The 24,233-nt window shown below is 43.3% G+C and overlaps 1 protein-coding gene across 2 annotated transcripts; it reads left to right on the top strand.

Moving 5' to 3' along the window:
- Window positions 1–7,316: 7,316 nt before the first annotated feature.
- Window positions 7,317–23,133, top strand: LOC138747854 (fructose-2,6-bisphosphatase TIGAR-like). 2 transcript variants are annotated; one of them, XM_069907442.1, is made up of 6 exons: window positions 7,317–7,458; window positions 9,570–9,607; window positions 11,972–12,093; window positions 14,327–14,404; window positions 18,659–18,769; window positions 21,978–23,133. In XM_069907442.1, the coding sequence occupies exons 1-6, from the start codon at window positions 7,427–7,429 to the stop codon at window positions 22,404–22,406; spliced, it is 810 nt and encodes a 269-aa protein (XP_069763543.1). In that variant the 5' UTR covers window positions 7,317–7,426; the 3' UTR covers window positions 22,407–23,133. The 2 variants fall into 2 exon arrangements, with proteins under 2 accessions (XP_069763543.1, XP_069763542.1); XM_069907441.1 differs by lacking the exon at window positions 7,317–7,458 and adding an exon at window positions 7,465–7,612.
- Window positions 23,134–24,233: the final 1,100 nt, after the last annotated feature.

The following is a 24,233-nucleotide window of genomic DNA, read 5'->3' as shown; positions in this document are numbered from 1 at the left end:
CGTTCGACACAACCAAATTCTACCATATGGTCGCTGCCCTGGACCAGGCCACTGCCAGATGCGTGCTGCACCTCGTTCAGCTCCCACCTGCCGAAAACAAATACGAGACCATCAAGCAAGTGCTTACCAGATCCCTCAGACTATCCAGACACCAGCATGTCGTTCGGATGCTGCATCTTAACACCTTGGGGGACAGGTTCCCGATAGACGAGATGCTCGCGCTAATGGGTGAGCACACCAACTGCCCACTCTTTGAGTGCATTTTCCTCAACCATATGCCCGGGGACGTCCGGCCACTACTGGTCCAGGAGAGCTTCACCGACCAGAGGAAGGTCGCCCAGAAGGCCCAAGAGCTATGGCTCGCACGGTTCCTGGAGGACTCAGCAGGTCACGAGGCACTGGCACGACCACCCCAAGCCTGCCCCTAGTGCTGCGGTAGAGCGTCCAGCCCCTGCAGGGCCCCCAAGAGCATAACCAAGGCCACAGCATCCGCTCCAGGCCTCTGCTTCTACCACCAGTGCTGGGGAGCCAAGGCTTGGAAGTGTCGTCAGCCCTACTTGTTCCAGGAAAACGACGAGGCCGGCCGCTGATAATGGCTGCGGCGGCTTGCCAAGGACACAGCCTCCTCTACCTGCAGGACTCAGTCAGCGGCCAGCGGTTCCTCTTTGACACTGGAGCCCAGATCTGCGTCGTCCTGGCCACGGCCGTCGAGTCCAGGAACCGACCTCATGGACCTCTCCTCTGTGCGGCCAACGCAACAGAAATCTGGACATATGGAGACAAGACAGTCCACTTGCAGATTAGCCAACAAAATTACGCGTGGAAATTCACCATCTCGTCCCTCCCGACTGCCATCCTGTGTGCAGACTCCCTCTTCGCACACGGGCTTCTGGTGGACATTCGAGGTAGGCGCCTGGTGGACATCCGTACCTTCCAGGCCATTTGCCTCGATGCCTCCTGCTCGGAGCAACCGCAGATGGCCATGATCAGCACGCCCAGAGACGAGTTCCAGCGAATCCTGGATGAGTTCCTGACAGTCCTCAAGCCACAGTTCTCCGCTGCCTCGGCGTACCACAGGGTGTTCCACCACATCCCCACCCAGGGCCCACCGGTTCACGGCAAGGCACACCGGTTCCCGCCTGACGAGCTCCAGGAGGCAAAGGAGGAGTTTTCGTATCTGTTGGAACTGGGGATCATTCGGCGGTCCGACAGGCACTGCTCCACCTGATTCTGAAAGTCTCCGGCGGCTGGCGTTCCTGCGGAGACTATCGACGGCTCAACGAGGCAACAGTTCTTGACCGTTACCTCATCCCTCACGTCCAAGACTTGATGGCCAAACTGCACGGTGCAAGGGTTTTCTCCAAGATTAACCTGGTGAACCCTGAGGACATACCCAAGACAGCCATCATCACCCCCTTTAGCTTGTTCGAATTCCTGCGCATGTCCTTCGGGCTCAAGAACGCCGCTCAGACCTTACAGCGCCTCATGGACTCTGTGGGCAGGGACTTGGATTTCGTCTTTATTTATTTGGACGACATCCTCGTCGCCAGCAAGGACCAGGCGCAACACAAGGCCCACCTATGCACCCTTTTCTCCCTGATGGCCGATTTTGGCCTTACCATCAATCCGGCCGTGCCAGTTCGGGAAAGAGTCCATGCAGTTCCTGGAGCCACGCCCGCCGCTGCAAAGGTCATCGCTATCAGGGAGTTCTCACACCCGGACAGCCTCGAGGGGCTGCAGGAGTTCGCGGGTATGGTCAACTTTTACAACTGCCTCATCCCAGGAGCTGCATGCATCATGCAGCTGCTAATGCCTTCATCGCAGCAAGCACAAAACGCTCACTTGGAACCCAGAAGCCTGCACCATATTCAAGGCCACCAAGGAAGCCCTCGCAAAGGCCACCATGCTCGCCCACCCGCACACCGACCTGAATATGGCACTCTCTGTTGATGCCTCTGCCACAGCCGTCAGTGCCGTCCTGGAGCAGCAGGTGAATGGACATTGGAAGCTGCTGGCATTCTTCAGCCGCCTGCTCCGCTCGCCGGAATGCAAGTTACTGGGCATATACCTGGCGGTGTGGCATGCTATTTTTTGGAGGGGAGGACTTTTACCATCTTCACCGACCACAAATCCCTCACCCAGGTGCTCGCGATGGCAAAGGATCCTTGGTCGGCCCGCCAGCAGCGTCACCTCTCCTTCATGTTGGAGTTTATCACCAACATTTGGCACAAGGCGGGGAAGGACAATGTGGTTGCCGATGCACTCTCACGACCAGCCATCTGCATGCTAACACCCGACCTCTACTTCGACCAGCTCACCTGGGACCAGAAGTCTGATGAGGAGACGAGGGCCTTCAAGACCGCCATCACGGGCCTGCAGTTCCAAGACTTCCCGACTCCAAGGGGCGAAGGCACCATCCTGTCCGATATCTCCATGGGCACCCCACGACCCGTGGTTCCCCAGCAGTGGTGCAGGCAGGTCTTCCATCACATCCATGACCTTTCACATCCGTCCATCAGGTCCATGGTCCAGATGGTGGCAGAACAGTTGACATGGCATGGGCTGCGGAAGCAGATCGTGGGCTGGGCCAGAACATTCATCCATTGCCAGATGTCCAAGATGCACAGGCACACCAGGGTGCCTGTACAGGAGTTTGAGCACGTCCGGGAACGGTTCAGCCATATTCACATGGACACCGTCAAGCCCTTACCCGTTTCCCGGGGCAACAGTTACCTGTTTACAATGGTGGACCGCACCACTCGCTGGCCTGAGGCAATCCTGATGCCAGACGCCTCCCCCGACTCCTGCTCCCGAGCACTGTTGCGTGGCTCAGTGTCCTGGTCACCTCACCAGTTCACATCTGCGCTCTGAGCAGATCCAGCTATACCCCACCACGGCCTACCACCCACAGGTCAATGGACTGGTTGAACGTCTGCACTGCCACCTTAGGTCGGCACTCATGGCCCGCCTCACCGGTCCCGACTGGACAGACGAACTGCCTTGGGTGCTCCTGGGCATCTGCTCCTCCCAAGGAAGATCTGCAGGCATCATCTGCTGAGCTGGTTAATGGTGCGCCGCTGGCACTACCTGGTGAGTTCGTCAAAGCATCTCACAATCCCCAGCGGTCGCCGCACGACCTATTTCCTCACCTCAGGACACGCTTGGACTCGTTCGAACCCCCCTCCCCACCGCCGCCCAGGCATGGCACCCACCTGTCTCACATCCCGGCGAACTGCTTTCCACGGAGTACATTTTTGTTCGGTGGGGCCCAACCGCGGCACCTCTGCAGCGACCGTACGAGGGGCCGTAAAGGGTTGTACAGCGTTCCAGCTGCACGTTCACGCTGGATATTGGCAGCAGGCGGGAGCTGTTTACAATGTACAGGCTGAAGACAGCGCACCTCGATCCCACTGAGCCTGTGGTTGTAGCCCAGCCCAAGAAGCGAGGCCGCCCGGTGAAAAAGGACATTGGCGCTGGTTCGGGGGGGGGGGGGTTCTGTGTGGCGGCTCACCACTAGGCGGGCGAACCGGCCCCGCTTGTAAGCCACCTGGCGGGGCAGCCGGCCAAAATGGTGCCGTCGGGGGTGTTCCCTTCCTCAGAAGCCCCATGCTGGGGGACCACGTGACGCCCGGGTGATGTCAGCGCGGTTCTCAGCCAGTTCTGGGCTGGGAGTATAAGTATAGACCAGCAGCCTGAAATAAACCAGTCTGCTCACTGAGCTCAACCCATCTGCTTGTGTGTGTTCTTTCGGGAGCCGTGGAGCCGCCGCTACAATGCCATGTTTTCCCTTTCATGAACACCACTTTCCAGTGGAATGTTCACAACATTACGACTCATCCAAGACAAGAAAATGATCAAAATACAGCATTAGTAATGTCTGAAAATATCCAAAAATGTTTGTGGTTGATTAAAGGTGTTGGGATAAAGCTTCTGCAAATTTCTGTTGCTATCTCACCAGTGACTGTGGGGATTCTGTGTGTATACATTAACCAATGTTTTCTACAGTTAAACAGTGACTACACTTAAAAATACATCCTTAACTGTCAAAGTACATTTTTGACCTGAGGTTCTTCAGGTCAAGATATGCTCCAACAAGCTTACATAAAATGCACTTGGAAGCTCTAAACCCGCTGTTAAAAGACATGATCCCAAGGCTAACATGCTCATAACCCAACGCTGTTAGCAATCTCAACCAAAAGAATGAAAGAAATGTGGAAAAATTAATACAAATTTTTAAAAAAACAATTTGAAACACAACTTTGGCAATGAATCTTAATTAATTTTATGGTCAAACTACTGTTGACAAGGTTTCTATTAAAGAGGATATTTATCATATCTCCATCTTGAAGTGTCCAGTTAGCAACTCTTTTACTTGGTGAGCTGGGGTGAATTGCTGAACAAAGTGAGCTTTATATTTTACTGTGGAAAATATGATTAGTATTACGTGGTTTCAAATTTAAAGTTGAAACTCTGGTACTTTACAAATAATACCAGGTAATAAAATAGTAGTGTAAGATGTACGCGTAGACTTTCAGAAAATGTGTTCTTTGTCCCACTGAGAGGCTTTCAGCCTCACTTAAATGCTTTTCTGCACATATAAACAAACAAATGTCAGATCGGTGAGTTAAGGGGCTGGAAAAGATGGAGGGTACAGAATAATTTTTATGCTGTCTCGCATGCATTCTACCCTGCATAAGCCCAAATTTGACTTGATGCCTGGATGAATACTGCTCATTCTCTTTCTACCTATTCCCAGTGTTACATCGCTGTAACTTTCCCATTGGTTTCCCAATTAAAATTTGATTCTTTATCCTTTGTCAAATCCTCTCCTCCAGTTGTTTGGGTTCAGCAGAACATTTCTTATTAGAGCTTCTAAATTTGTGGTTTTCAGAAGAAAATGGATAATGTGACAGTAGGCTCGAAAACCACAGAGATTCTGGAAATTCCCCTGAATTGAAAATGGAATTTGATATTTTTGATTGGCACAAATTAATCATGAATCCATGACCTTTCAATCAATTCTACTTTAATTTTCAACCTCACTATATCTATTTTTCTCTTGCCTATCATCAATCTGTTAACACGCGTAGTTTGACTCCAGCCTTGGCCGCTGTCCTGGTTCGAAACACATCTGACCCATTTCTGGAATGCGTGGGTAGTAGTTTCTTTGTTTGGGAGGAAAAAGTTAGAAAGTATTAAAATTCAAAAGTACAAGTTTTTTCTGCTACTCTGTTCCAAGTGCAAGATGAACCAATTTGCATTGGAATCAAATGCCCATAAACAAACATTTTAATAGTCTGAATCACTGCCTATGTTTGCATGGTTATGGTAAAATATTAGAATTCAGAAGATTTATTTTAGTAAATAAGTCTGTTGGAAATAGCCCATTAACAATATGTCATTTATTATTTTGGCTGTATTACTAGCTCAGTTTTATACTGTATTTTAAACCTGAGCTACATTAATTTTCACTTTAATGTGACCATTTTATGGAAGAGTAAAAGAAAAGGTTGCAGATATAATTAATTTTACTTGACTGTTTATTGTGTGGACAATTAAATTCAAGCCATAAATGGAGACTTTCTTGCTAATTATCAATCAACCTCACACAGCATTGGCCAAAAGCATAAATTAAAGACTGTAATGGATCTTAAAATTTTGGGGAAAGAAAACAAATAAAACATTTGCCCATACTGCTTGCATTTTATATTGTGCCTTGAAATAAAATTCTTGTTACTCGTGATTGCTTTTTAACATGATCACATTCCAATATTTATCTTTGTTAACATTATGTATAGAATTGAGAGGCATACATAGGGTAGATGATTTTTTTAATCATTTTCTTATGGGAGGTGTATCATAAACAAGAAAGCATTGGTTTAAGGCTGGAGGTAGAAGTTTTAAAGAGGACCTTGTGGTAAATGTTTTTACACATCTAGAATGTTGTCAGAGGAGATATTGGACTTGTATACTATAAGAGATATTTGGACAAGCAACCCATAGAAAGATATAGACCTAGTTTGGGCAAATGGGATTAGATTAGCAAAAAGATTGTCATGGACACTGTGCTGAAGGGCTCATTTCTCTGCTGGACATCAAATTGTCATTTACCTCATGGATCTGTCGGCTGACAAGTCCACGGATCCTGGTGAACTCCACCCAGGCTCTTAAAAGAAATAGTTGGCATGATGCGTTGGTTCCCTACATTTGGAAAGGTTTGAAAATTGGACAAGAGTGAATGTACCTCTTTGAGGGAGGTGGAAAGCCAGGAAACTATGAGCCATTTAGCGTCCATCACTGAGGCATTGCAAAAAAAAACACAAAGTAATTTGACAAAGTCAATAGGGAGATAGACTTGGTTTCCGTGACATCAGTAACAAAGCCCCTGCCTTTATAACTATGAAACTTGTGGTTTTCCTGTCTCATGAGTTCCTATGGTTGATTCAGTCAGAATAATTTTTAGAAAGGAAAATTAGGATTAACTAATTTGAAAATATAATGTAGTGTGGATGTAGGAAAAATGATGAATGGACTTGGGGCACCTCAAATATTTTCTGGAAATCTATCAAAGCTCATGGAGAAGTGAAAGATCATGGTGTGAGTGGTGATAACAGACTGGATGGCTGACAGGAAAAGAGGAAAAGTTATTTTCTGTTGGGCAAGACTTGTTAAATGGTGTGGATGAAATCGAGACCCAACTTTGTTCAGTTGATGTAAATGGCACGACGTGACTGAAGATGGTGATTGCTAAATTACTGCTGTCACAAAAGTGTTAATGAAAGCAAGTTGGGATGAGCTCGCGAGTCGACAAATGATTGAGATGTGCTTAATAAATGAGCACTGATCTGGCAAATTGGGATAAATGGGAGGGGGGGGGAAGAAAAAAGTTCATTTTGGCTGGAACTAAACTGCAGCTGTCAAGAGCTCTGGGCGCCCAACTGCATGGCCTTCAAGATGCTAGTGTGCAAGTACAACAAATAGATGGGAAAGTTCGCAATATTGTTTGTGTGGCATTGAATACAAATGATGGGGCACTGGTGACTGAATTCCTGGAATACTTTGTTCTGAATTGGTCTTGATTGAGGAAGGTTTGGAAATTATTTACTGGACATGACCTGAGGTTGGACAAGCTGAATTTGGCATATGACATCAGTATGGATTTTCCCCAATTCTTCTGAAAGCAGAGGGCTCCCCTTCTTCCTGGGCTCTCGCCCCCCCCCCCCCCCCCTCCCCCCAATCACTTCTCAGCTTCACTTGTACCCTTCCACCTATTAACCTGCGCTCCTTCCGCCTTCCACTAGACGCTGCGTGATCAGCTGAATTTTAGCAGCCCTTTGTGAGTGCACTGGACCCGCGCTTCTGCAGCGCGTCCTGCTTCGCCCTCGCAGGAGACGCGCAGCAGCCGGGGCGCGGATGAGCTGCGACGATGAAGAAGTTCGGCGTGATCTTGGTGCGACAGTAAGTAGCGAATGGTGGCTGCGGGTGGGGAAGTGGCTGCTGGCCCGGCGGGACGCGTTGCTGGTCGGCCCCAGGCTCCGCCGGTTCCCGCACCACCACCCAGCTGCCTCTGCCTCTCTCGGAGTCCTTGCAGGAGGCGCGGAAGAGCAGTGAGGTGGGGGGTTCCGTCCATGTCTCTCTCTCTCTCTCTCAGGCTGACCAGGATTGTTTGGGTTCCCTTCGCTCCCATCAATAGAAAGTGAATTGAAGCCAATGGAGCTGATGTCTCACAGCCTGCGTTTGGTCCTGACCTTGGGTGCAGCCTCTGTGGAGTTTGCACGTTCTCTGTGTGGCCACATTGGGCTTCCTCTCTCATTCCAAGCACGTGTGAGTTGGTAGACTAATTGGCCGCTGTAAAGTGTCCATGATGTGGTGGTGGGGGAGGAGTTGATGAGAAGGCATGATTAGTGTAAATAGGTGGTGGTCATTGAAAACTGCAGTCTCTCTCCATGACACCACAGAAACAAGCTCTTCTAGTCTGTGCCGAACTATTATTCTGCCTAGTTCCACGACCTGCACCCAGATCATACCCCTCCCATTATTTTTTTCTTAAATGTCAAAATGGAACCTGCGCTTACCAATTTAGCTGGCAACTTGTTTTGCACTCACCACTGTGATCTTTAAACTTTTTCCCTTTCATCTTTAACCCATATCATTTTTATCTCTCCAAACTTCAGTGGAAAAAAGTCTGCTTTACATTTACACTCTCTCTCTCTCTCAATACACCCTTCATAATTTTGTACAGGGGAATGAGTATGTTGATGTAGGGCACACATGTCAAACTCAGGCCCGCAGGCCAAATTTGGCCCGTGATATAATTATATTTGGCCCGCAAGATCATATCAAATATGTATTAGAGCTGGCCCGCTGGCCACCGCGCCAGTATAGCGCATGCACAGCTAATACTACAAATCCCAGAATGCTTTGCAAATGCGTTGGCGCCGGCCCGCTAATCGCCCCCACCTCCTCTCTTTACTTTCATTAAGCATCTGGGACCTGTCGCCAACTCACACGTAATAAACCCCTTACGAAAAATGGCCAAACAAAAGACAGGACCTTTCAAGACAGGTGGGAGACAGACTATATGTTCATCATTTTAAAAGACAAACCTGTTTGTCATTGAACCAAGTTGTTATTTTTTTGACTTGTTGGCTTGTGAAAAAAAATACATTTAAAAGGAGCTTAAAGGCTATAGAGAAATATTATTTATTGAATATTTTATTTCTCATTTGTTAATGCTTCTTCTGGAAAGAGTTTAATCAAAACTATTATTAAACATTTATTTTAATAAGAAAAAGTTTAACATTACATATGTTGAAAGAAGAGAAAACATGCAGATGTTGTTGAAAATTTTCAATAAATATTTAGTTTGGCCCACGATTTAGTCCAAGTTTTTAATTTTGGCCCTCTGTGAATTTGAGTTTGACACCCCTGATGTAGGGGAACTGCTCAGGAAAGAATTGGGAAAACTTCAGACCATTCGGGTGTGGAATAGAACAGTGTACGTCGATTGTAAAGTTAACCCAGTGGGGATGAGGAAGTTGCAAACTCTCAAAATGACGCAGGATGTTAGAGATGTCACAGATGTAAGTGAGAAGATAATGGATTGGGGATTATGAATGGAGTCAAAGTAGGAAGAAATAGGCTCACTGGCCTGAGTGCAGGCTGAAACAATAAGTTTGACAGAAGTGTGGATCTTGTGCAGGAGGTGGAATTTGGTTAGAATGCTCTTAGAGTAGAAACTCCAGAGGAAATATCTCCTGAGGAACGATGAACCATGAAGACAATGACCTGATGCTCATTGGTGAGGTCATATCCAGAGGGTGTGTCTGAGAATAATAAGGAGCAGGGACCCCTTTTTGAGCTTTCCCAGGCGTTTTTCCTCCTTTTATTTCCACTTTACATTAATGCATAGTAAATTTGCATAAACCTGTTTTTGTGTTTTGATAATGTTTCCCAGTACTTTAATTTTTTTTATGCAAATGCTGCTTGCCAGAGATTTGTGAAGTTTAAATTGAGTGTTGTGAACATTTAACCTTTTACTAACTATTGCTGTAAATGTTGTATTTTAGTGGAGAAACAAAATACAATAAAGCAAAACTCCTTCAAGGTAAGTCCTAACATTAAGAAATATTGCTGAGTTTAACTTAAATCTTAAAACTTTTGATTTGTTTGTTCCTGTTGTTTGATGAGTTTGGTGAAAACCTATTAAAATTTGTTTTTTGTTTAACCCTTCCACTCTACAAAACCAGTTTTATGTTTCTTTGCACTTCAAAGGGTTAATATGTGCATCACAGATGTCCTTTAATAATTATATACACGGTGGAATGGTCCTGTGAACTGTTCTAAATTTTTCTTATTTGCTCAATAAATACATTTTGAGGTTATTTTGGGCATCCTCATCTGTATATGGGAACCATCATCACAGCTCGAGTGCAGGTGTGGGACGGGTTCTGGGATCCTGACAATGCAAGCAACATGGGCTGCACTTCCAATATTCAAAGAATGTTGGAATGTGCATGGAGCCCCGTTCCCTGCCACCCTTCCAATGTGCATGGAGCCCCGTTCCTTACCACCCTTCCAATGTGCATGGAGCCCCGTTCCCTACCACCCTTCCAATGTGCATGGAGCCCTATTCTCTACCACCCTTCCAATGTGCATGGAGCCCCGTTCCCTACCACCCTTCCAATGTGCATGGAATCCCGTTCCCTACCACCCTTCCAATGTGCATGGAATCCCGTTCCCTACCACCCTTCCAATGTGTATGGAGCCCCGTTCCCTACTACCCTTCCAATGTGTATGGAGCCCCGTTCCCTACTACCCTTCCAATTTGCAAGGAGCCCCATTCCCTACCACCCTTCCAATGTGCATGGAGCCCCATTCCCTACCACCCTTTCAATGTGCATGGAGCCCCGTTCCCTACCACCCTTCCAATGTGCGTGGAGCCCCGTTCCCTACCACCCTTCCAACTCATTTCATACAACCATAACAACCTGTAGCACAGGAAATTGTCTCATGAACTTGATAGATGTTTTTGTACAGGTGACAAAGAGGGTAGATGAGCCAAGGCAGTTGATATTATTTATATGGTTTTTCATTAAAAACTTGATGTTCTCTTAGTTGATGAGGTTATGAAAGGTTATGGCATGCAAAACAGGAGGCCAACTGGATCAAATATTGGTTTTATGATAGGGATTACATCGTGATTGTGGAGGGCAGTTTTTCGGACTGAAGGGCCAGGACCGAGTGGAATGCCTCAGGGTTCAGTGATGGGACCCTTTTTGTAATGTACATAAGTGATTTGGACAAGGGTGTTTGTGGCAAAGTGAGTCAATTTACTAATGACATAAAAATATGTGATATGGAGATGAAGATTACCTGACTTTACAACGGGATCTAGATCTGCTGGGAGAACTGGGCTGAGGAATAACAGATGCAGACCATCTCTGAGAAGAGTTAAGGTGCGGCATTTGGAACAGTACCTTAAAGATCATTATGGAACGGAGGAAACCTCGGGGTGAAGTTACATAACTCTTTAAAAAAATGGCAGGACAGGTAGACAGAGTAGTGAAAGGAGCATTGGAGAAACTTGCCTTCATTGGTTAGGGCTTTGAATACACGTTGGGATGTATTACTTGATGTTTTACAGGATGTTGGTGAGGGCACACTTGGAACATTGTGGGCAGTTTTGGCCACTGCGCTATTGGAAGGATACTGTATAGTTGGAAAGGGTACAGAAGAAGTTCGCGAAGCTGTGAGAATCGGTGAAGTTGAGTTATTGTGGAGAAACTGGAAAAACTAGGCCTGCTTTTGAAGTCTGTAAAGATCATGAGAGACTTAGATAAGGTAAATAGAGGCAATCTTTTTCCTGGAATAGGAAGCTCTAAGAGGGCATAATTATAAAGTGAAGGAGAAGGATTTGGACGGACATGAGGGGACTCGGTGGACGATGGGTATGTGGAGCAAGCTGGTAGACAAAGTGGAAGAGGCAGGTCCTTTAGTTTCCTTTAAAAATATTTGGATAACTCCATGGCTGGGAGAGGATTGTCCTCATGCTGGCAAGTGGAACTAAAGCAGGACATTGTGTTGTTCGGCACCGACAAGCTGGACTTGTGGGTTTGTTTCCATGTATAAGAGTTTAATGCTATAATTAAACCTGCTTAATTTCCAAAATGTAGGGTTTTACAGGAAAAGGCTGAATACGTTTCATCTCAGCGGGGAGAAAATTGAATTCTACGGATCAAATCCAAGTTCATTATCACATGACTGATATGTGTACAACTTTGATGAAACAGCATTTCTCTGGACCATGGTGCACACACGAGCACAGAATAATTGTGTATATAATGTAGAGAGTAGTAATCACTATGTTGTGACCAGATTGTTGTAGGTTTAATTTAGAATATTTTGAGACGTGCATCATAAATAACAGTAAACAAAAATGTTAGTTGTCTGTCTGTACGTTCGTTACCAGGACAAGGAGTTGATGAACCACTGTCCCAGTTTGGTTTTCAGCAAGCTGAGGCAGCAGGCAAGTTCCTCAGCAACATCCATTTTACTCATGTGTTCTCAAGTGACCTCCAACGTGCGAAGCAGGTGGGCCCGATTTTTCATTTTGCTATTTTTTTTTCTCTGCGATTCTATTTCTATAAAACAGAATCAGAATTTATTGTCATGCAATTTGGGGCAGCATCATAGAGCAAACATTCAAATTATAACCATCTTACAACATGACTATTAAAAAAATGACCCTATAAACAGTAGATATGTGAAAATAATGCAAGCTTGCTGTTTTGTTTATTGTTTAAGGTAATTAAAAATAATCAAATGCTGCAACGTTAAAGACTAGAATGAGATTTCAGATTTATTATCAGAGTGCGTTCAACTCTGAGATTATTTTTTCTGCAGGTGAGGCTGAATTTCCACATTAATAAAAACTATACTTGTAAACAAATAAAGAAATGTAAACAGATAACTAACGTAAACAAATACAGAAAGAATTTTTTAAAAATCAATAAAGTTCACAGGAATGATTCCCTGATTGAGTTTGTCGTTGAGGTGTCTGATGGTGGAGGGTAGCAGTTGTTCCTGAACTGGTGGGGCGATCTTGTGGCACCTAAACCTCTTTACTGATGGTAGCAACGATATCAGAGTGTGTGCTGGGTGGCATGGATCCTTGATGATTGCTGCTGTTGTCTGACAGCAGCGTCCCCCGTAGATGTTCTCGATGGTGGGAAGGGGTTTGCCTGTGATGTCCCGGGCTGTGTCCACTAACTTTTGGAGGGCTTTGCACTCAGGGGTACTGGTGTCTCCACCACACATCTGTAGAAATTTGCCGGGGTCTCCAATGTCTCCAGGCCAAACCTCCGCAAACTCCCGAGGAAGTAGTGGAGCTGGCGTGCTTTCTTCTCGATGTTTTTAATGTGTTCGGTCCAGGAAAGATCCTCCGAGATGGTGACTCCCCAAGAACTTAAATTTGCTCACCCTCTCCACCTCTGATTTCCCCCCGTGATCACTAGATTGTAGACCTCTGGCTTTCCCTTCCTGAAGTCGACAATCCTTAATTTTGGTGACGTTGAGGGCAAGGTTGTTGTTGGAAAGGGTACAGAAGAAGTTCGCAAAGCTGTGAGAATCAGTGAAGTTGAGTTATTGTGGAGAGACTGGAAAAACTAGGCCTGCTTTTGAAGTCTGTAAAGATCATGAGAGACTTAGATAAGGTAAATAGAGGCAATCTTTTTCCTAGAATAGGAGGCTCTAAGAGGGCATAATTATAAAGTAAAGGAGAAGGATTTGGACGGACATGAGGGGACTTGGTGGACGATGGGTATGTGGAACAAGCTGGTGGACAAAGTGGAAGAGGCAGGTCCATATAACCACTTACAGCACAGAACAGGCCAGTCCGGCCCTACTAGTCCATGCCGTAGCAAATCCCCACCCTCCTTTAGTTTCCTTTAAAAATATTTGGATAACTCCATGGCTGGGAGAGGATTGGAGCGGTTGTTGTTGGTGCACCATTCAATGTTGACTTCAGCCAAGATTTCAATCTCCCTCCAGTAGACTGACTCATCCCCTTCCTTAATACAACCCACTACTGTGGTATATTGGAAAATTTGTAGATGGCGTAATTGTTGTACTGAGTCACACAGTCGTAGGGGTAAAGTGAGTAGACCAGTGGGCTAAGAACACAGCCCTGTGGTGCTCTGGTACTGATGGAGATTGTGGTTTATCGTGGGTTTATCAGCATCTGAAATGAGAAAATATTAAGGTGGTGTTGTGTCATCTTTTCCATATTCAGCACATTTTGTGGGGGGTGGGGGGGGGGCACGGACTGAAATCCTTAATGTTTTTAAATTTTTTTTATGTTGTCAGGAGAGTAGGGAAGAAACCAACTAAACTTGACTTGCATCACAGGGAAGGGGACCCATAATCTTTGAGGAGAGTCTTAAGGAAGCCATGGTCAAAAAAATAGCTTGAGAACTGCTGGTTTAAAATACATCTCTGAGAAATCATTGGAAGGAGTATAGGATTTGTGAATTTTGTGCAAGTGTGTGCAGGGGATTTGGGGTAGAAACTGGACATGGCAGAAGGATTCTTTAAGTAACTTTTGATAGGTGATAAACTGATTGGTCAGTTGAAAATCCAAAACATCTCAATTCTAATGACCTCTCAACAGAAGTTTCTTCCGGTAGCCCAGTTATCGTCAGCTGCCTTAATGCTTATCCTATAGCCTTTGAAATGCACGAACAAATCAGTGTTTTACATCATTGTATAACAAATTTGCAAAGTTATTGCAGATTAGATGCTTAGTGTTTTTTTGTGTGTGTTTCAGACTGCCTCTGCCATTGTATTAAACAACAATTGTGGATCTAAACCTGATATAATCTGTGATGCAAGGCTTCGAGAAAGAGTAAGTGTCCCAGAGGTAAATTCAACAATATATTATGCGGGAAGGCTGAAGGAATTTGAGAAATACACAGGATAAGTCTTCCACTGGTAGTAAAAAAATTGAGTATTTTTTAATGTATTCAGTATCAGGCATTTGTTAAAGGTAAATTAATAAAAGAAAACACTTCTGTAAAGGACAAAAGATTTCATTGTACGAGCGCAGTTACAGGCCATTTCGGACCACAAGTCCATGCCGCTCAATTTACAGCCCATTAACCTCCTCCTCCCCCCCCCCCCACCCCGTATGTTTTGAATGGTGGGAGGAAACCAGAGAAAACACGGAGAAATGTACAAACTGATTTGAATCCCAATTGTTGGTGCTGTAAAGGCGTGGCGCTAACCGTTATGTCAACCATGCTGCCACTAATTGGAGAGTAAAAGAAAAAAAAAATGAGAAAAAGAGACAAACAGGTCTGTAATAGGGTGCACATGCAAGGGGAGATAGTTTAAGTCATAGATTCTCAAGATCGGATGTAGGAATATTTTGGGAAATAATTTTTAAAATTGGTTTGAAAAAATGAACTCTTTACGATGATGTGAAAGATGTGACTTTAGCAACACTCAGTACAACAAAGTTTCAAGAGAAGTTGTTTTGTGAATCTTTGGAAACAACCACTACTGCAGTTGATATCTACACCAAGCTCAAAAATTATTTGGATGAAAATGAAATACCAAAAGGGAACATTGTATCTTGTGCTTCTATGATGGTTTAAAAAAAAGGATGTTTAAAATTAATGAAGGATGAAAATCCAAACATGTGGTTGTGCATTGTGTTATCCACCGAGAAAACTCAGTTGCCAAGAAAGTTTCCCATTCTACATGAGAGACTGCATTCTGTGATCAAGTGTATCAATGCCATCAAAGGTAAATGCCAAATGTAAAAATCTGTTTAAGCAGTTTTGTGTCAATAAAAATGCAGAACATGTCCGATTAATGCTTCACACTGAAGTAAGGTGGTTGTCAAAGGGAAACTGCTTCAAAAGGTTTATGGAACTGTTTGATCTCAGCGAGTTTTTTAAGGACAAACCTGAAATGAAGCTCTTCTAACAACACATGGCAAAATTTTTAAATTTAGACATGCAGCGCAGTTACAGGCCATTTCGGCCCACAAGTCCATGCTGCTCAATTTACAGCCCATTAACCTCCTCCTCCCTCCCCCCCCCCCCACCCCGTATGTTTTGAATGGTTGGAGGAAACCAGAGAAAACACGGAGAAATGTGAGTTACTTGAAGAACATTTTTGAGAAACTAAGTACATTGAACAAGCAACTCCAAGCAAATATGATGCTCGTTGATGCAAAAACCAAGATATTTGGATTCATGACACTTCTAGAATTATGCCGAAGGAATATTTCTGCAAGGAATTTGTCAGTTCTATTGGTTAAATAAGTGTGAGGTAACTAATGGTGCTACAAACGCCACTGTTGACCATTTGAAAATGTTTGTTACCAACTTCAATGATAGATTTTGTGATTAATGGCAATGGATTTTCCTCTTGGTTAACTCAGCCAATGCTGGTGGACTTATCTGAAGTTCCAGTGCAAAACCAAGAGGAGTTATCTGAGTTGCCACACGATGAATCTGTGAAAACTCTGTTCCAAGTGAAAGGAACCATGATGTGGCTGTCTAACGAGATTGAGAAGAAATACCCAAACCCGACTACTTTAGCAAGGGAACTATTGATAAATTTTCCATCGTTTTATTTAGTAGAATGTGGTTTCAGTGATGTTGGTGATTTGCTACAAGCTAAGAGAAACCAACTGGAAATTACAAAACATGGAGATTTATGGTTGAAACTAACAAAATTAGTCCCTTGATTTGAAAAAATTCTGCAGTTAGGGGCAAGGTTCCCACTGAAGTGACGACAATTATTTGAGATGATTGACTATTGAAGTAGTAGTTGAATATGAAATGCTTGTTCAAGTGTATTCCCGACCTCAATTGCATTGAAATACACTTGCCGTGAATGATTTAATTAAAACTTCTTTTGAATATGTAACTTTTTTCTGCTAATGGTGGGGCGTATGGTTTTGTTTTAAAATTAAAATGGGACCTAGAGCAAAAAAAAGGTTTAGAGCCACTGGTTTAAGGGAAAAGGGTTGGTCATATGACAAGTAGCTGTGACCCAACTGTGAGCGGCAAGACTGGAACATTATCACCACCTGCTGTTGAAAGTGGGAAGAGCGGTCATGTTCTGAAGTGATCAAAACCGAACGCCACAGCGCCAAATCAAAGGATGAAGTGCTGCTCCTGGAGTTTCATTGGAACAGTGTATAAATGCAGACAGACGGGGAAATAAAATAGCAAGTAATCAAAAACCTTTGGAAGTATTTTTCTTTTGAGCTTAGTGTGATAGTACAGATCTATCACCAATGTACATAGTGTATATAGTTACTGTATCTAGACTGTGCTTACAGCGATTGGCTGAGAGCTAAGCCACACCTATTGTTTGGGCCTTAAAAGGTTGTGTCCCTAGCCAGGTCGGATCATTCCGGACTGGTCGGCCACCTGTGAAGAGCTCCGGTCTTTTGCTAATAAAAGCCTTGGTTTGGATCAACAAGTCTTTGGTTCTTTCGACGAGCTCTACACTTAGCTCTAACCAATCAATGTTTTAGATCATTGTATAATGTTATAATTGAACAATAATTGAGTTGAGAGGTTGGCACATCTCTAATTTGGAATGTCGTTTTACCAAAATATCATGAGGGCAACAAAATCATTATCCCCCTCCATTTTTGTGTCCATTTCGACAGCCAAATCTACATCACATTGTTCTCTCACTAACCTACTGTGGCTTCTGGTTCAGCAGCATTTCAGATTTACAGCTCATATCCTTGTGTCACACCGATTCTATGTTAATGCTACTTTGATGACTTTCTCTTGCTCTGAGAGTTGCATCTTGCATCCCAGCTCTCTTCTGCATTTCCAGTTTCGTTCGCGTTATCTTTGCTGGCTACTGGAATTCTGTTCTCCATTGTTCTACCCTATACTTTGTTGAATAAAGCTTGCAACCTTGACAACTTTTGGCCTTTGGCCATATCTCATGAGACTTGGCATCAAATTATGCCACTGTGAAGTACCTTGTAACTGTTTTTTTTTAACACTAGCTCTTTTTTACATCACTTGTGGTTGTGAAGACCCTGACCTTATTTCCTTGAAATAAAGGACAGACAGTATGCAAGGTCCTGGTAGTTTGCAGGAAAGAATCCTTCATGCAAACTGCCAGGACCTTGTACATTGTCAGTCCTTATTTCCTTGAAATAAAGGACAGACAGTATGCAAGGTCCTGGTAGTTTGCAGGAAAGAATCCTTCATGCAAACTGCCAGGACCTTGTACATTGTCAGTCCTTATTTCAAGGAAATAAGATCCTTTTTTTTTTAAAGGTGATATTACGAAAATTAATGGCACAATTTTAATTTAATACCAATTGTTAATAAATAGAATCTAAAATATGGGAACATTTGAAGCTTCCATTTGTTGTATTTTTCTCATGTGGATCTACCTGTAGCAAATATCCCTGTGCTGTAAAATGCAGTTTACAGTAAATAGAATTTAGATGTTGTTCGATTTTATCTAAGCCAGTGCCACACTTACTAATGCCAGTTATTTAATCACTTTTACAAGGGAGATTTAAGTACTTATTCATATTTTATCTATATACATTGTAAAAATTCATTCAAACGGAGAACAAATTGATATTGTATGGAATTGCAAGGATTCTATAGATTTTCCTGTAGAAAAGTGCAGGAACATGGAAGCCATGGAATATTTTTCTTGCATGAATCAAACTTCATTGTTATATATAAGATATAATTGCCTCAGTCAAGAAAGTTAGAGGGTAAGGAATATTTGAAATCCAACTTCAAAATTGAATACCCTGTTTTATGTGTGTACACTGACTAAGCTCATTACAACTCGGGAAACATTGAAGCAGTGTTAGATATACCAGTGGAGTTTCTCTGAAAAACACTAAGGAGCAGGGAGTTGCAAAATAAACTTGCCATTGATGAGAGGAGTTAAGTTTCACTACTGCTTGAGCAAATTAACAATGAAAATCTTGTCCAAGGAATTATATTTTCAAGCAAAGTAAAGCAATTTTGTATGTCTCATTTCTTTCAATTTAAAAAAAAATGCTTATCAAATATAAAGTTAACGTAATTATGGATAATGTGCATTTAAAACATGTTTGCAATTTTAACCCCATTTTTCTTAATAGAAATATGGAATTGTTGAAGGAAAGCCCCTGAATGATCTCAGGGCAATGGCCAAGGCTGCGGGACAAAAGTGTCCATTTTTCACTCCACCAGGAGCTGAGACTTTGAGTGAAGTAAGTCATTTATTACTGAGTATGCATTGTACATCCTTGTCTTGAAATGTATCCGCTACCTTGCCATAGATGGTGACTTCAATGAATGGTATTTATGATTGAATAGTTGGGCTAAAACTGATGGTTTAGAATTATCTAATCATTCCTGTCCAATCAGTTGGTACATGATAGTACAGGTAATGTTGTTTCTGTATTTATCTACTGTGTGGCCAGGTACAATTTGCCGATAACATCACAGTCGACAGCAGAATCACAGATGCCAATGAGGAAGTGAACAGGAAGGAAATTAGCTAGCTGAATGGTGTCTCAACAACAACCTTGCACTCAATATTAGCAAAACCAAGGAAATGGTTGTGGAGGGGAAACCAGGAGAACAAGGATCAGCAGTAGAAAGGGCTAAGAAGTTCAGATTTCTGTGTCAACATCTCTGAAGATCTATCCTAGGGCCTCCAAGTCAATGCAATCATGAATCAGGTTTGCCAGTGGCTATACTTAGTGAGGAGATTTGGTGTGTCACCAAGGACTCTCGAAAACCATGGAGAGCATTCTGGCTGACTACATCGCTGTTTTGATTATGGAGATAACAACATTCAGGACAGGAAGAGACTACAGTGCATCGTGAACTCTGCCAGCCCCATGATGGGAAGCAACCCCTCTCACTCAAGGACATCTACAAGAGGTTGTGTCTCAAGAAAGCAGCCTCCGTCTTCAAGGTCCTTCACTACCCTCTTCACCCTGCTACCATCAGGAAGGAGGTATGGGACTTCAAAGGCAAACACCTAAAAGAATAAAAGCAGTTTCTTTCCCTCTGCCATCAGATTTCTGAATGGACACTGAACCACAGATGCTACCTTCCTTTCTATTCTTTTTGCACCAATTTATTTATTTTTTAAAAAATGTTATTTTTGGCAATATTTGCAACTGTCATGTTGCTGGATGAGATTTTGGCTTGGCATTCTTATTTCTGAATCAGAAGAATATGGGTTCGGTTTCTTTCCAAAGTTTAGTACACAGTCCAGAGTGATACCAGAGTGCTGCATGTGCTATGGAATCTGTGTCAGTCAAGAAGTTAACCTGAGGATCTCTACCCTTGCAAGCAGATGGATAAGCATTCATGCTGTTTTTTCAAAAGGGAGCAGGGAAGCTTTCTCAGCACCTGTGCCAGTCTCCAATCCCCGGTTAACCACGTAAAATAGATCACTCTACCTTTATCTCATTGATTCTTATGGACTTTGCAATTTATGTAAATTTGCTTTCCTTGTTTACCCGTAACACAATAGTGAATACCCTTCAAATTATTTTGTGTGCTGAACATATTCTGAAAATCAAGCTTGAATTTATACAATGTTTTTCACAATTAAAGGCTCCCTGAAGTCCTTTGGAATCAGGTTTATTGTCATGAACATGTCTTTTTTTTTTTAAGACCTACCGTGCGGTGACAGGCCATTTTGGCCCACGTACTGCCTGATCGCAGCCAATTGACCGACAAGTTCATTTTCTGAGGGTGGGAGGAAACTGGAGCCCCCGGAGGAAACCCACGTGGAGAACATACAAGCTCCTTATAGATGATTCAATCGAATGCTGGTGCTATAACAGCTATACCAACCGTGCCTGTTGTTTTGCATCAGCAGTCTGGTGCAAAATTGCTAAAAATTACAGATCCGTAAACCTAATATTTAAAAATGAATAATTAGTATTTTAAAAAAATTTAAGTGAGGTGGTGTCTGTGGTCCATTGTCCATTCAGAAATCTGATGGCAGACGGGAAGAAGCTGATTTTTGTGATGTTGGGTGTTCGTCTTCAGGCTCGTGTATCTCCTCCCTGATGGTAGCAGTGAGAAGAGGGTGTGGCCTCACCAGTGAAGGTTCTTAATGACAGGGCTGTCCCCTTGAGACACTACCTCTCAAGGATGTCCTGGAAGGAGTGAAGGCGCTGGCTGAGTTTACAACCCTCTGTAGCCTGTGCATTTGCACCTCCATCTTCATGCAGTATTCCCACTAGATTGTACCTACCTGTAAAGTTGCAGGTTATTGAAAGTTCTGGGATGGAGTGAGGAGAACTTTGCACTTAATGCCTCCAGCGGTGTCCATAAGGGAATTGTGGGATTGCCTGACTATGCAGACATGGATAGGTTTAAAATGTCCGTGCCCTTGTGAAACCGACATGTGGCTTCGTTGTGAATATTATCAAAATTCTCCTCTTCCGTGAACTGCCAGAATGAATGATGACTGAACAAAAGTGAAATCGCAAAGCTGGGGAAACTTAGCCGGTCAGGCAGTGTACTTTATATAGCAAAGATAAAGATGGATAACGAAGGTTTGAGCCCTTCAACAAGGTATGAAAAAAATGTCAGCAGAACAGAATGGGGGGGGGGAGGGGGAGTACAGTCTCATGCGCAGGAGGTAATGGGTGGATATGGGAGGAAAGGCACATTTGCAAGCAGGGGGAGGAGGAGGGGCCTTTGGGACTGCTCTTCCCCCTGTCCCTTCCCACAGTCCCACCCCCAACACCACCTGCCAAAATTTGTCATACCTTGATGAAGGGCTCAAGCCCGAAACATTGGTTATGTATCTTTATCTTTGCTATATAAAAGTACACTGTTCGATCAGCTGAGTTTCCCCAGATTTGTGTTTTTACTTTAACCACGGGGCCCGTAGACTTTCATGTTTTATTGATGACTCAGCAACACTGTATTTTATTTAAAAAGTTGTTGTGGATGCCATTTCAAGTTTCTCCAAAAATTGTTCAAAGCTGCTTCCTTGAATTAAAATGCAAGTCATTCAATAATAGCACATACAATTTTTCTGAGCAGAAACTAGTCTATAATTGCATTAGCTTTACATCAGATTACCTGCCTTAAATATATAGATGAGTTACATTTTCTGAAAAATGTCAAATAAATGTGCAATCCTAATTGCTGAATATGAATCTACATAATACTGACATACTGATTTAGTATTGGCTTCCTAATGTTCCATAGGCTAAAATTAACTCTCAAGCAAACAGTCAAAGATTCTGAGCAGAAATCTACTGTTGTATATGTTGGAAAGCCGTGCCACATCACCACAATTACTAAGCTCCACGGCCCCAGTGTTTGGTCTAATGAAGCTATGGTTATGGAAAACTGTGGAAATGAGGGCCATCAGTACCCGTTACTGTACATCGCATCTACAACAGTTCGAATAACGAGATTCTAATTGTTTTATAGGTTCAAGCTCGAGCAGAGGATTTTTTTAATTATTTATGTCAGCTTCTTGCGCAAAGTACAGAAGAAGAAAACGGTGAACCAGATCACCATGCTGATTATTCAGGAGATGTGTTTGTTTCGCTAAAAAATCCAAGCTGTGCGAACTTCAGTAGTTCCGAACTAAACGATGACAGTTCAGGTACTCGGGTAATTGCTAATGTTCTTATAGTCAGTCACGGTGGATTTATTCGACAGTGGGTTCGGCATTTTATAGAGGATCTGAAATGTCTCTTGCCGCAATCCTTTGATGAGTCTAAGGCATTTTCTGTCTGTCCAAATACAGCAATGAGCAGTTTTATTATTACTTTTAATCAGGTAGCTAGCTTTTCCCCTTGGATAATGTGCGACTCTCTATATAATTGTAGTCACCTTGATGATCTTTCTCTCTAAAACCAAATAAAGTATGCAGACATGGTGAAAAAGATGCATCAGTGTGTAAACCTGATTGCTAAAATCAGTTTGCAATCAAATCTATTGTTTACAATCCAGGTATTTTAATCCCGTCTTTGGTTTATGCTCTAGAGAATTAAATGAGAACAAGGTATGGTTATATATGGTTATGGTTAAGGTGCTTCTCAACCTCTTCCTTTCCACTCACATACCATTTTAAGTATTCCCTAAGCCATAGGTGTTCTGTGATTAGTAAGGGATTGCTTAAGGTGGTAAGAAAAAGTTTGGAAACAGCTGTTTTAATCGTACCTTATTGTCTCTTTATGTGCACTGTTTCATAACTCCAAAGGAAATGGGCCAATGACAATTTTTCTCAGGCAAAATATTCCAGTAACAATCGGGTCTAGAGCAGTGATTCTCAACCTTCCCTTTCCACTCACATGCCACTTTAAGCAATCCTTTACTAATATTAATTAGTACAATATTAATTAATTAGGCCTTCATATTCATAATTTCAGAAAACATGAATGGATCTTAAGTATCTTGAAAGTTATCACTACTGATTGAAAACTAATCACTGCATTGATTACCCTCCTGGATAGTTATGTCTAAAGCAAATGCACATGAAGGTTTGAATGAAGTAATATTTATAAAGATATATAACTTGATGAGCGCTGTTAGGTTTGCTGTGATAGAGATGAAAATAAATGAAATGTGTCAGTCACAATTTCATTTGGTCTTTTATTTACGAATTAAAAAAATATGTTTTAAATAATTAATTATTTTTCATTCTAACATTGACCCAAGAGGCAAGAGTGCATTTTCCAACCTTGGAAATTTCACTCTGAGACCATGAGAACCAGGGGTTTTTTTTCCTTTGGGAATGAAGCAAAATAAAATTTAGGATGCATCTTCGAATGATTTTGGAATGCTGCAGGAGAGCATCTTCCCATCAAGCCTCTGAAGTGGGTGAGAGATGTAGTCCCCTAACTTTTCTCCATGCTCGTGAAGTTTTTCAATTATTTCCGATGCTGTCTGTAAGGAGTCTGTCTGTTCTCCCCTTGTCTTCGTGGGTTTCCTCCGAGTGCTCTGGTCTCCTCCCACCCTTCAAAACGTAGCGGATTATAGGTAAATTGAGTGTAATTGGGCAGCATGGGCTTGTGGCCAAAAGGTCTAAACAAATTTATCTGCTTGCCTCCAAAATCTCGTGTAATGGATTTTGCTCCCATCACTGCAATTGTGTAGCATTTGGAATAAAGCACAGGGAACATTAGCTAAAGGAGATAACACTCCTGAAGGAATTCTGCAGAAGGTTATGAGATTTCCGGAGCCCCAGTTTCCACCAACCGTCAGCTCTAATCTCTGCTGACCCGTGAGGCCTTCACCCTTTCAGGTCTGCTCTCACTCCACCCTGGCATGTTCCCTTCAGGTCTGCGGAGCCTTCCCCTTTCCAGCACGCTTTGTCTCTTCTCCGCTCCCCTCTCCTTTCAGGTCTGCTTGCGCTCTGCCGTAATGTATTCTTTTCAGGTTCACCTGACCTTCCTCTGCACTGCCCAGTCCACTTGACCGTCGCCTTTCAAGGGCTCGTTCCTGACCCTCAAGACCTCCACTCCACATGGTCTACTTGGCCTTCACCCTTTCAAATCAGCTCGTGTCCTGCTGCCCTCTTCCCTCGGGTCTGCTCGCCTTCACCCTTTCGAGCGCGCTCGAGCATCCACTACCAGATTAGTTTTTTGTCCCACAGGCCTTTGCTCCTTGGAGGTGCACCTTTCCTTCTGAACTGTCTTCAGGTCCACTGGAATTAGGAAGTGATACTCTGCCTCCCAT

Source organism: Narcine bancroftii, chromosome 13, assembly GCF_036971445.1.
Source record: "Narcine bancroftii isolate sNarBan1 chromosome 13, sNarBan1.hap1, whole genome shotgun sequence".
NCBI classification, from domain to species: Eukaryota; Metazoa; Chordata; class Chondrichthyes; order Torpediniformes; family Narcinidae; genus Narcine; species Narcine bancroftii.
This window is presented reverse-complemented; position numbering and strand designations above follow the sequence as displayed.

Bases quoted from the DNA above. Each gene is read 5' to 3' on its own strand.
- LOC138747854 (XM_069907441.1), top strand. From the start codon at position 7,470: ATGGTGGCTGCGGGTGGGGAAGTGGCTGCTGGCCCGGCGGGACGCGTT. The intron at 7,613-9,569 runs GTGGGGGGTTCC...GTTGTATTTTAG, and splicing joins AGGCGCGGAAGAGCAGTGAG to TGGAGAAACAAAATACAATA. The intron at 18,770-21,977 runs GTAAGTCATTTA...ATTGTTTTATAG, and splicing joins GAGCTGAGACTTTGAGTGAA to GTTCAAGCTCGAGCAGAGGA.